General features: G+C 50.0%; 2 protein-coding genes across 5 annotated transcripts in view; both read left to right on the top strand.

Annotated features, from left to right (window-relative positions):
* KIF9 (kinesin family member 9) overlaps nucleotides 1-11665 on the top strand; it is a 37624-nt gene extending 25959 nt beyond the window's left edge. For all 3 annotated transcript variants that reach the window (XM_083579498.1, XM_083579497.1, XM_083579499.1), the window contains 6 exons: nucleotides 1163-1363; nucleotides 3859-4067; nucleotides 5056-5235; nucleotides 6840-6955; nucleotides 8170-8274; nucleotides 11356-11665. In XM_083579498.1, the coding sequence (XP_083435624.1) occupies nucleotides 1163-1363; nucleotides 3859-4067; nucleotides 5056-5235; nucleotides 6840-6955; nucleotides 8170-8274; nucleotides 11356-11463 (919 nt within the window). In that variant the 3' untranslated portion in view covers nucleotides 11464-11665. The remainder of the gene's footprint in view (nucleotides 1-1162; nucleotides 1364-3858; nucleotides 4068-5055; nucleotides 5236-6839; nucleotides 6956-8169; nucleotides 8275-11355) is intronic.
* LOC310746227 (cathelicidin-related peptide Oh-Cath-like) overlaps nucleotides 1-12729 on the top strand; it is a 520941-nt gene that overhangs the window by 164709 nt on the left and 343503 nt on the right. The gene's annotated exons all lie outside the window — the stretch shown is intronic.

The raw sequence follows: 12729 nt of genomic DNA, 5'->3' as shown, positions 1-12729 counted from the left end.
TTTGGGTCCTTTCCAACTCTACAATTCTCTGGTCTTGGCTCTGAGAACTGTATATACCGTATTTTTCGCTCCATAAGACGCACTTTCCCCCTCCTAAAATGTAAGGGGAAATATGTGTGCGTCTTATGGAGCGAATGCAAGCGGGAGGCTCTGCTCAGTGCTCCCTTTAAAGAGCCGTGCTGTAGGGATGATTGCGGAGTGGGCAGTGGGGTCCGGAGGGAGCACACTCCCCACCAGCAGGCAGCCACAGTCTGCCTGCACGCGTGTCCTTGGGGTGCGGGGTACACCCCCCCCCAGACAAGCCACAGCTGTCTGTACATTCTTCCCTCTGTCTGACCTTTTGCGGTCTCAGTAGTCTGCGGTGTCCTGTCTGTAACCTTTGTCTCTGAGACCTTTTGTCTCCTTCGTCATACACTGTGCAAGGGGAAAATGACGCGGTGGAAACAGGTGCCAAAATAACTTTGTACCACCCCACGATCTCGGGACCAGAAGATGTGTAAAGGTCATAGCCCAAAATGTATCTGCCTGGTTTGCATAATTGTCTCAATAGAAGGAGGCTCCACAGGGCTGGCCGGCAGCTTGCATGCAGCTCACCTGTGCGCAGCTCACCTGATGATCAACACCTGTCTTGTGCCTTCACTTCACCGCGGTGTGTGTGTGTGTGTGGCTCTTGGGGGCTTTTCCCTGAGGAGGGAGAAGGGACTGACGGGCTGCCCTTCTCCCTCTTTGGGGAAAAGCCTGCAAGCGCCGCACACACGCGGCTCGTGAAAGGGAGCGCTGAGCAGAGACTGGGATGCATACAGGCTCTGCTCAGCGCTCCCTTTAAAGAATATTTTTCTTCTTGCTTTCCCCCTCTAAAAACTAGGTGCATCTGATGGTCAGGTGCGTCTTACGGAGCGAAAAATACGGTGATATGCCCCCTTTCAGAGGCACCAAAGGCTCCCAGAGGCCTGGAAAGCTCTTGCAGGACTTTTGATCTCTTCATCACCGGTCTTCCCCTTGGCCAGCTTTGGGTGGTGGTCCTCAAAGCTGCATCCTCAAGTGCCCCAAACTAGAACTGAGCACCTCCCAGTTTCGCTGAGGAAGGGTCAGGTCACGGCCTCAGTGGAGCTCAAGCTCAGCCCTGGATCCGGCCATAAAACGTCCTCTGCTTCTTTCCCAGTCCCACTCTGAAGAAGGAAGGCCTGGCGAGTCCTCAATCTGGGAAGGATCTGGAGACCCTTTCCCCGTCCCGCAGCCAGGTAGGGGCAGTCACCAAGGACCCGGAGGCAAGGGAGGGCTTAATCCGCGAGCAGGACGCCGTCAGCTTCGAGACCCATCGCTCTGACTCCGCACCAAGAGAGGAGCCCAGCACGAGGCCCAGGTTGGTTCTTTGCCTCTTAGGGAGGACCTGAGCCAAGTCTGTAGCCAAGTAGGGCGCTGTTCCGAAAACTGATGGTGGGGATGACTCGTTCTCTGTGCCTGCGCGCACACACCATTTTTATAGTTCAAATTCACTCAAAGCCAGATCAAGAAGAGTAATAGTACTGCTCTAGGCTGCCTCGGTCAGACCCCACCTTCAGTCCTGTGTCCAGTACTGGGCACTCCAGTTTCAGAAATCTCTGGGCGCCACAATTTGAGGAGGATATTGACAAGGTGGGACGTGTGCAGAGGGTGACCAAGATGATCAGGGGTCTGGAAACCAAGCCTTATGAGGAATGGTTGAAGTTGGGTATGTTTAGCCTGGAAAAGAGGAGACTGGTAGGAGATAGGAGAGCCATCTTCAAATATCTTAAGGCAGTGATGGCCAAACTTGGCCCTCCAGCTGTCTTGCAACTACAATTCCCATCTGTGCTGGGCCCGGGGGTTAACCCGAGCCACATGGTCCAGGTCCGGTCCCGAATCCAAGGATTCCGCGAGGAGTCAGTCCAACATGGCCAAACCCGGCAAGGTCAGGCACAAGGTCTTAGGCAGGTTCTAGCAAGCAGCAATGTTTCTCCCACAACCTGGGACGGAGTCTGGCAGCCTTTTATCTCTGATGGGTAACGGCCGGTCCTGATCCCCCGGTGACTCACCTCCCTGTCTCGCCCGAAGGCAAGCACTCCTGCGAGTACTCAGGTCTCCCCTTCTCTCGGACCTCAGTCTCTGCAGCTCGGGAGATGTTGGTGGGTTACTAGACCCAGGGGCCACCTCAGCCTCCCCTGACCAAACCGGTAGTGGAGCAGCTGTAAGTGATAGCCCAGCTGAAGGCAACGAGGTCATCCCCGCATCTGGAACCAGGGCAGGCTCAGGCCCCTGACTCGGCTCAGCTGGTGTTTGTTGCAGGGGAACCTGTGCAGACTGGGACTCTTTGGGATCAGGCCCCAGACTTGGTTCAGATGATGCCTGAGGCAAAGGATCCGGTGCAGACTGAGACGCCTCTGGTTCCGAGTCTGAGCCCCAGTCCCAGGCCATCACACCATCATCCCTGACCACTGGTCCTGTTAGCTAGGGTTGATGGGAGTTGTAGTCCCAATACAGCTGGAGAGCCAAGTTTGGCCATCACCATCTTCAGGGATGTCACATGGAAGAGGGAGCGAGCTTGTTTTCTCCTGCTGTGGAGGGTAGGACTCGAACCAATGGCTTCAAGTCCCAAGGAAGGAGATTCCGACACAACACCAGCAAGAACTTTCTCATAGTAAGGGCAGTTCAATAGTGGGACCGACTTCCGCAGGAGGTTGTGGACTCTCCTTCACTGGAGGGTTTTAAACAGAGGTTGGAAGGCCATCTGTCATTGATGCTTTAGTTGATTCCTGCATTTTAGGGGCTTGGACAAGATAATGATAATAATAATAATAATAATATTTTTTATTTATACTCCACCCCTCTGGCTGGGTTTCCCCAGCCACTCTGGGGAGTTTCCAGTACAATATTAAAATACAATAACCTATTAAACATTAAAAGCTTCCCTAAACAGGGCTGCCTTCAGATGTCTTCTAAAAGTCTGGTAGTTGTTTTTCTCTTTGACATCTGGTGGGAGGGCGTTCCACAGGGCGGGTGCCACCACTGAGAAGGCCCTCTGCCTGGTTCCCTGTAACTTGGCTTCTCACAGGGAGGGAACCGCCAGAAGGCCCTTGGTGCTGGACCTCAGTGTCCGGGTAGAACGATGGGGGTGGAGACGCCCCTTCAGGCTGAGGCCGTTTAGGGCTTTAAAGGACAGCACCAACACTTTGAATTGTGCTTGGAAACGTACTGGGAGCCAATGTAGGTCTTTCAAGACCGGTGTTATGTGGTCTCAGTGGCTGCTCCCAGTCACCAGTCTGGCTGCCGCATTCTGGATTAGTCGTAATTTCCAGGTCACCTTCAAAGGTAGCCCCACGTAGAGCTCATTGCAGAGACTCTTGGTCTCCCGTTCCAACTCTATGATTCTGACTCAGGCGGACTCTTATGGGGCTTATCGCCAGTCTCCAAGCTCAGCCTTTTCCCTCCCTGTGCCCTGAAGGGTTTATTTTCCTCCTGGCTCTGTAGGGAAATTCATGACACCCCACAGAATGTCCCAAATAGTCAACACGCACAAACACACACACATACCACCTCTGGCTTGGAATAGCTGGGTTTTTTTTTTAATTGTCCTTCTCTTCTTGTCTTGACGTTTTCATCCCCCAAAAAGTTTTTGATTTGAGTTTCCATTGAAATGAGGCTGCATTTTAACATTTTAATGTTTTGATGTTTTAATGTTGTATTTTAATCTTATTTTTAAGTTGTATCTTCATAAATTTGTTTTTATATCGGGTGTTGGCTGCCCTGAGCCTGGTCTTGGCTGGGGAGGGCAGGGTATAAATAAAAATTATTATTATTATTATTATTATTATTATTATTATTATTATTATTTGGAAACAGTTCCCCACCTGCAAAGACAGCAGCCTTTGAGGAGTTCAAGAACGAGCGCGGCAGCGAAATCAACCGGATATTCAAGGAGAACAAAGCCATCCTGAATGACCGCAAGGGCAAAATGAACGAGGTCGCCCAGAGGATCAACGTGCTCAAAACGGAGATGGACAACATCAAGCAGGCACTGGACGCCCAGAAAGCTGAACGCGATCAGCAGGGTGAGCAGGGCTGGGCTGCGTCAGAGAATCTTACGAGTTGGAAGGGACCCGAGGGTCATCTAGTCCAACCCTGAAAGCGGGAGAGACTCATGTTAAAGTTGGGGTGGGGAGAGATGCTGTGCCATGCCTGCCAACTAGGGAGGGGAAAGGCATTCGATTTGGTTTGCCTTCAAACGAGAACCTGCCTAAGTCACGCTTTCAGAAGCAGTTTGAGAACTGAAGTTCTCCCAAATTCCTTTCTCCAGATTCTGCAATGCAGTCCTCCCACCAAGTTACAAATCCAGGGTATTACATTAAGGGCGATCGCTTGAAGAAATGTGTTTGTCGAAACCACACACCATGATGTGTTCATTGGGAGAAATCGCCCCTAACACAGTGGATTTTTTTAAAATCACAAGTTGTTGCGGAAATGCGGAGATGAGAGACTAATTTCCAAGCGTGTAATTTAGCTTCAGGTGCCCTTGCACCTCCTCCCTCTCCCTGCCTTAAGGTAAAGGTAAAGGGACCCCTGACCATTAGGTCCAGTCGTGACCGACTCTGGGGTTGTGTGCTCATCTCGCTCTATAGGCCGAGGGAGCCGGCGTTTGTCCGCAGACAGCTTCCGGGTCCATAAGGCGCACCGGACCATAAGGCGCACCTAGTTTTTAGAGGGGGAAATCAAGGGTTATTTTCCGCTGAATAAGTCTTAGTCTTTGATCTATAGAAGCTATTTCTGTTGATTTTATACATGACTCCCATATATCACTTGTTATCTGCACCCTCAACTCATATTCTAAATCTTGTTGACACATTTCCCACTTCAAAAGCATCAGGTCAGGAGATGTGCTGATGCGCATTAACTAAACCAAGAGATTTCCAGGCGATTGCTAAATTGCTTGCAAGCTCACAAGCGATTTCAACTCCTCTGTACGCCCCGAGATGGACGGCATTGTGGTTTTGAGGTGCACTCCCAACCCGTAAAACTTTCTTCTGTTCTTGGACCCTCCAGGAGAATACCAGAGCGAGGACGGACAAATCATTATTGACGAAGAGGAATTCATGTTGATTATGAAGATGAAGGACCTGAAGAAACAGTACCGGGTGGATTACGAGGAGCTACGGAACCTCAGGTCGGAGGTCCAGTATTGCCAGCACCTGGTGGACCAGTGCCGCAACAGGCTGGTCTCAGGTACTGCCGGTGGGCAAAGGGCCTGGCATGAGCTTTCTAGCCCGGCATGCGCTGAGCATGCGCTAAGCCTTAGCACATGGCCTGCATTGGTTTTGTTGGGCAGAAGCACTGGAAATCCATATGTTGTTGGTCTCATAGCAGGCTTCCTCAGGTCAAAAATAACATTTTTTTGCTCTATAAGACTCACTTTTTCCCTCCTAAAAAGTAAGGGGAAATGTGTGTGCGTCTTATGGGGTGAATACATGCTGCACAGCTATCCCAGAAGCCAGAACAGCAAGAGGGATCGCTGCTTTCGCTGTGCAGCGATCCCTCTTGTTGTTCTGGCTTCTGAGATTCAGAATATTTTTTTCCTTGTTTTCCTCCTCCAAAAACTAGGTGCGTCTTGTGGTCTGGTGTGTCTTATAGAGCGAAAAATACGGTAGCTGGAACAACCAGAAGGTTTTAGCTGGTTGGAGGGTTGTGTTCAGCACCCCAAGCATCTTTAGAAGCTTGGAATAAGGCAGAGACAGAGAACCCCAAACCGGAAGGGCCTGAAAATACTCTGGGGGAACAGATGAAACGTTCCAGATTCTTGAAAGAAATTATAGCAACAGGCTGAAATTAGAAACACAGTGCCCTTAGTATGCACAGGTCCCACTTACTGAACACAAGGCGTTCCCAAGAAATCATTTGTTAGGAGAGTGTTTGCACAACAAGTCCACAATTTCCATTATTTCCTAAGGGGGCATTTGTAATGCAGAATTTGTCCACTCCCCCCCTCCACGGTTTCTTTCTGAAATCACTGCAGCCTATCAGTAAAAGAGAGGCAAAATTTAAAAACAGATTTGCCTGACCCACATTTGTCAGATTTTTCTGCTCTTCAATTCATCTGCTCTTGTTCCCAGTACGTTTCTGAGCACAATTCAAAGTGTTGGTGCTGACCTTTAAAGCCCTAAACGGCCTCAGCCTGAAGGAGTGTCTCCACCCCCATCGTTCAGCCCGGACACTGAGGTCCAGCGCCGAGGGCCTTCTGGCGGTTCCCTCCCTGTGAGAAGCCAAGTTACAGGGAACCAGGCAGAGGGCCTTCTCAGTGGTGGCGCCCGCCCTGTGGAACGCCCTCCCACCAGATGTCAAAGAGAAAAACAACTACCAGACTTTTAGAAGACATCTAAAGGCAGCCCTGTTTAGGGAAGCTTTTAATGTTTAATAGATGGTTATATTTAAATATTCTGTTGGAAGCCACCCAGAGTGGCTGGGGAAACCCAGCCAGATGGGTGGGGTATAAATAATAAATTATTACGATTAAATTACAATTCCTGCTTTCTGCCTGAAAGCGGCTGCCACTGACCAGCAAAGCACAAAAAAAGGAAGTTGACCGTTTAGATAAGTGAATCTGCAGAGCATAGTGAGATTTGGGCATAATTATTTACGTGCAGATAAGTGAATTTTCAGATAACAAGCATGCGGATGGTGTGACCTGCGTGTTTTGGCTGATGGTTACAGACAGGCAAAACGGACTTGGTTGTTCAAATGCGATTTGAAAAATACACAAAGTGAAGGAAAACAAAATACATGCAATATATAGGATATAGGAGATAACTGACCATATGTCCACCTCCTTTCAGAATTTGAAATCTGGTACAACGAGTCCTTCCTCATCCCAGAGGAGGTCCAGGGAGCCTTACGGCCTGGGGGAGCCATAAGGCTGGGCATGATCCCAATTAACAGAGTCCTAACTCTGGTAAGTAAAGCTGAGACGCATACCTTGGCCTTCCTCGCCCCGTTTCTCTCATCAGCCGCTAAGCGCTCATCAGCTGTTGGCACCCAAGAGCTGATCCACACTGGCAACTGCCAAGTTGTTGCAGCGCCAGAAAACCCCCGATATCTCTTGCAAGAATCCCTGTGCCCTTAGGAAGGGGAGAAAAGGGATGTGTTTGTGTGTCACACGATGCACAATGCAAGATTCATTGAAGAGAGGATGACCTTTCCTATCTTCTGAAGGACACACCATGATTTATACCAGGGGAAAAGGGAGGTCTTTCCCGATTCCTCCCTCCGCAACACACTACGTGGTGTTGCAATGATACAATACGATAATCTTTATTGTCATTGTCCCATACAGAACAACGAAATTGAAAAAAATCTACATCAGACATTCAAAAACCAACAAGCCTGCTATCCCAGCCTGGTTAGCCCCCTAAAAACTCTGATACCCCATAATTAAATACAATATACTCCCACAGAGACTACCTTAAAGGTAAAGGGACCCCTGACAATTAGGTCCAGTCGTGGCCGACTCTGGGGTTGCAGCGCTCATCTCGCTTTATTGGCCGAGGGAGCCGGCGTACAGCTTCTGGGTCATGTGGCCAGCATGACTAAGCTGCTTCTGGCGAACCAGAGCAGCGCACGGAAACGCCGTTTACCTTCCCGCTGGAGCGGTACCTATTGATCTACTTGCACTTTGACGTGCTTTCGAACTGCTAGGTGGGTAGGAGCAGGGACTGAGCAACGGGAGCTCACCCTGTTGCGGGGATTCGAACCGCCAACCTTCTGATCGGAAAGTTCTAGGTTCTGTGGTTTAACCCACAGCACCACCCGCGTCCCTGCCTTACACTGCGTTTAAAACAAAATCGCATTTGGATAGAAACTGTTTCTCAGGCGGCTAGTCCTATTCTTCTCAGGGCTCCCTGCATCTCTTTTACCATGCCTTCTCCTCCCCTGGAGTTACAGAGATATTTGGCACATGCATCAGCCAGGTAGACTGTCCTTGCTTCCCACTTCTCCCCTGGTGGGACAGGGCACCGTTTTGTGGTGTGTCCCCCCTCCCAGTGCCAAAATGTCTCAGGCCAGCCCTGCTTCCCATCATCTGGTAGGTCAAATTTGCTGTGTACATTGATGAAGCCTCACTATTTCATTCTTGGCTTTTGCATTCCTCTCTTCTTCTCCTCCTTCCAGGATGAAGACGAACAGGAGAGGTTTGAGCGGATGCAACAGGAAGTCCTGCCATTCTGTCCGGATTCTGTCTCCTCCTACAATGCCAAAGCAAAGGTGGACCGGAAGGTAAAACTGAGAACCTCTAGGTTCCATTGGTTCTGTTCTGTATCAGATGCTGAAGGGAATCAGGAGATGGCCATTATCTAATAATAATAATAATAATAATAATAATAATAATAATACAGTGGTACCTTGGGTTAAGTACTTAATTCGTTCCAGAGGTCCGTTCTTAACCTGAAACTGTTCTTAACCTGAAGCACCACTTTAGCTAATGGGGCCTCCTGCCGCTGCCGCGCCACCGGAGCACGATTTCTGTTCTCATCCTGAAGCAAAGTTCTTAACCCGAGGTACCACTGTAATTTATTTATACCCCACCCATCTGACTGAGTCTCCCCAGCCACTCTGGGCGGCTTCCAACCAAATATCAAAAACAATACAATACAGACATTAAAAACTTCCCTAAACAGGTGTCTTTTAAAAGTAAAATAGTTGTTTATTGCCTTGACATCTGCTGGGAGGGCGTTCTACAGGGCAGGCGCCACCACCGAGAAGGTCCTATGCCTGGTTCCCTGTAACTTCACTTCTTGCAGTGAGGGAATCGCCAGAAGGCCCTCGGAGCTGGACCTCAGTGTCCGGGCTGAACGATGGGGGTGGAGACGCTCCTTCAGGTATAAAGGACATGTATTTTTAGCTCCTCTTTCTGAGTTTTCCAGAGGCATCTAGCTGGGGCTAATATTTTACAACAGATGGACCCTTGGTCTGATCCAGCCGGGCATCTCTTGTATCCTTTATTTTCCAGGGAAGAAAAGTTTCTGGGTTTCCCTTGGGGGCATCCGGGTCTACACAGCAGGGCAGGAATTTTGACCGCTGTGAGACTGGATGGACCTTTGCCCTGATGCAGCAGCCAGCCTCTTCTTAACATCCCCTGTTAATGCCCTATAACGGATCAAAGTTGGCACCTGCGTTGATCTTACGGAAGTAAAATCAACAAAACGATGTCTCTTATTAGACCCGAGCAAGAATAGAAAGGTTTCCTATTTCGCAGAACCTGTTGCCACACAAATAACGAGCAACCGGTGTGTAAAAAGGTGGGACGGGTTCTTGGATGTTCATCTTCTGTTTCAGTCTCATCCGGTTGTGCAGACAAAAGCTGATCAGTCGCTGCTGGTTAGAATCCAGAGGGCGGGATGTTGCTGCTGGCTCTCAGCTTGCAAAACTGAGATCTGTCCCAGTATGTGATGGACTGGGACTGGGGCTCGGACTCGGAAGCAGAAGAGTCTCAGTCTACACCGGATCCTTTGCCTCAGGTGGCATCTGAACCTAGTCTGGGGCCTGATTCTGAAGAGCCCCAGTCTGCACAGGTTTCCCTGCAACAAACCCCAGCTGGGCCGAGTCAGGGGCCTGAGCCTGCCCTGGCTCCAGATGCGGGGATTACCTCGTTGCCTTCAGCTGGGACATCATGTACAGCTGCTCCACAACCAGTTGGGTCAGGGGAGGCTGAGGCGGCCCCTGGGTCTAGTAACCCAGCGATGTCTCCCGAGCTGAGGTCTGGGAGAAGGAGAGACCTGAGTACAGTGGTACCTCGGGTTACATACGCTTCAGGTTACATACGCTTTAGGTTACAGACTCCGCTAACCCAGAAATAGTACCTCGGGTTAAGAACTTTGCTTCAGGATGAGAACAGAAATTGTGCTCCAGCGGCGCGGCGGCAGCAGGAGGCCCCATTAGCTAAAGTGGTGCTTCAGGTTAAGAACAGTTTCAGGTTAAGAACAGACCTCCGGAACGAATTAAGTACTTAACCCGAGGTACCACTGTACTCGCAGGAGGAGTGCTCGCCTTCAGGCGAAACAGGGAGGTGAGTCACTGGGGGATCAGGACCGGCCGCTATCCCGAGAAAAGATAAAAGGCTGTTGGACCCCGCTCCAGGTTGCGGGAGCAACATTGCTGTATGCTAGATCCTGTACCTGTCCTTGCCTGGTCTCCTGCCTCGTGTCCTGCCTTGGCCCTGTCGGACAGACTCCCAGCAGAACCTTCGGATTCTGGTCCGGTCCTGGACCACGTTTCACAGGTTACCCCCGGGCCCAGCACAGTAATTCCAGCAAGATGTTAACATGGCACAGGCCTCTCCCCTCGTTCACCTGAAACATGGCCCGTCGAAAGTGCCAAGCACTTTGCTAGAATAGTAAGCAGACAAACCAGAGAGTGCAACCGCTTCTAGAAATGATTACTGGACAATTGAACCTGCAATAGTTCTGTCATACGCAACACGGCAGCTTAATTGGCAGCCTTTTGCCTGCAGAGATAGGCCAGGATGAGACCGAAAACGGACGCAGAGGAGCTTGTTCTGCACTTCAGCTCTCTATAAATACTCACTTGGTCTCATCGAAGAGGCCTGCAAAAAGTTTGTGCTTGTTTGAACTATTGGTTTGACCTAATGCTGAATCTATTTTTGCAACTTACGTCAAGGTTAGGGGTGGGGGAAGTTTGAGAGTTTGAGTATTAAAAGGGATGGGGAGAAAAGGCCTAGGAGGAACAGAGCAGAGTGGGAATTTTGAGCACCGAGCACCCCATCCAAAATTACTGTAAGCCTCCCAGGCCTTGACAAGAAACCTTCTAAAACCCGACATGGGCCGGAGGCTTAAATAGATTTTGTTTTAACTGAAAGCCAAGATTATCAGGGCTCTGAAAAGCCACTTCTGGTTGGCAAGATCTTAAAGGTAAAGGGACCCCTGACCATTAGGTTCAGTCATGGCCGACTCTGGGGTTGCGGCGCTCATCTTGCTTTATTGGTCAAGGGAGCCGGCGTACAGCTTCCGGGTCATGTGGCCAGCATGACTAAGCCGCTTCTGGCGAACCAGAGCAGCACACAGAAACACCGTTTACTTTCCCGCCGGAGCGGTACCTATTTATCTACTTGCACTCTGACGTGCTTTCGAACTGCTAGGTGGGCAGGAGCAGGGACCGAGCAACGGGAGCTCACCCCGTCGCGGGGATTCAAACCGACAACCTTCTGATCGGCAAGTCCTAGGCTCCGTGGTTTAACCCACAGCTCCATCTTGCATCCCTCTTATTTCAAGACATATTTTTTTTGCACACCCCCCCAAGAATGCCAGGAATAACAGCCCCGTCTCTTTCTCTATTTGAAAGCACAAATACGCTGGAGCCATGTCTACCCTTGAGCAAATGCGGAAGAAGCCCGGATCCGTCCAAGCAGCGGTGAAGAACAAGCCCCCTTCCGTCCTCAGCATCGTGTAGCAGAGCCAGAACGTGCCGGGTCTTATTTCTTACGGGTGGAACTAAAGAAATGCACCTCTGAGCGCGTCAAAATATGTTTTGTTTTCGGAATAGGCAGAGATTATAACAGACGTCTAGGGAATCTACATTGTTAATAACACTTGTACATTTCACCAAATGGTATTCACAGAGATTGGTAATAAATTAGTGAGAGAAAACTTAATACTTTGCTAAAAGTGTCGGAAGAAGACCCTGAATTCGGCTGAGGGAGGTGCAAATGAAGATTTGCCGGTGGGAGGAAAGGCTCTCAGGCTAGTGTTCCACCGATTCTCTCCCCGCAAAAGCAAAAGAGGACTGTAGGCTTCCTCGATAATTTGGATGTTCTCATAGGTAATGCAATGAATCCAGAACCCAATAATAATAATAATAATAATAATAATAATAATAATAATAATAATAATAATAATAATTTATTTATACCCTGCCCTCCCTGGCCAGAGCAGGGCTCAGGACAGCTAACACCAATAAAATAAAATCACAGTAAAAACATAATAGGGGGGAAAGAGAGGAGAGAAAGCAATTTAAAATACAGGTTGCAATGCAATTTAAAATGCAGCCTCATTTTAAAATAGCTCATAAATCAAGACTATAAGGGGAGGGAAACATAAGGGTCAGACCGAGTGCAAAGCAAAGGCCAGGCGGAATGGAGGACCCATTGCCTGCAGGTGCTCCACTCTCAGCCCCGTCAGAGGAAGCTGAGGTCACTTCTGTGTCCAGTAACCCTCCAGCCTCTCCTGAGCTGCAGAGGGTCAGAGCAGAGAGGCGGAGGGAACTAAGTTCCCGCAGGAGGAGTACTCGCCTCCAGGCCAGAAGAGGCAAGTCACCAGAGGATCGGGGCCGCCCTATGCCTTGGGGCAGATAAAAGCCAGCCAGCCCCAGTCCCAGGTTGCGGGAGCAACATTGTTGGTCGCCTGTTCCTGCCTGCACCCTGTCCTGCTCTTCTGCCAGAGTTCCTGACCTCACCCGACTCCCTGCCTTGGATCCCGCTTCAGCTTTGACGGACAGCCTCCATACCACGCCCTTGACCTCGAACTGGACTTGGACCTCGCCGCACGGTTAACCCTTGGGACCAGCACAGTGCCTGAGCTGGTAGAGAGGTGCTGATGCACATCACCTGAGTGGCTTCCCCTTGCTCTCCGCCCTCTTTTAGTGCTGCCTCTTCTACCGACCCCTCTCTCTCCCCATCCTTCAACTCCGGAGCCTTCCCTGCCAGCTCCGTGACAGTAT

The sequence above is a fragment of the Podarcis filfolensis genome (genome assembly GCF_964270895.1).
Source record: "Podarcis filfolensis genome assembly, chromosome: 12".
In the NCBI taxonomy this organism is placed as follows: Eukaryota; Metazoa; Chordata; class Lepidosauria; order Squamata; family Lacertidae; genus Podarcis; species Podarcis filfolensis.
Note: the sequence above shows the minus strand (reverse complement) of the source record. Positions and strands in the feature narration are given on the sequence as shown.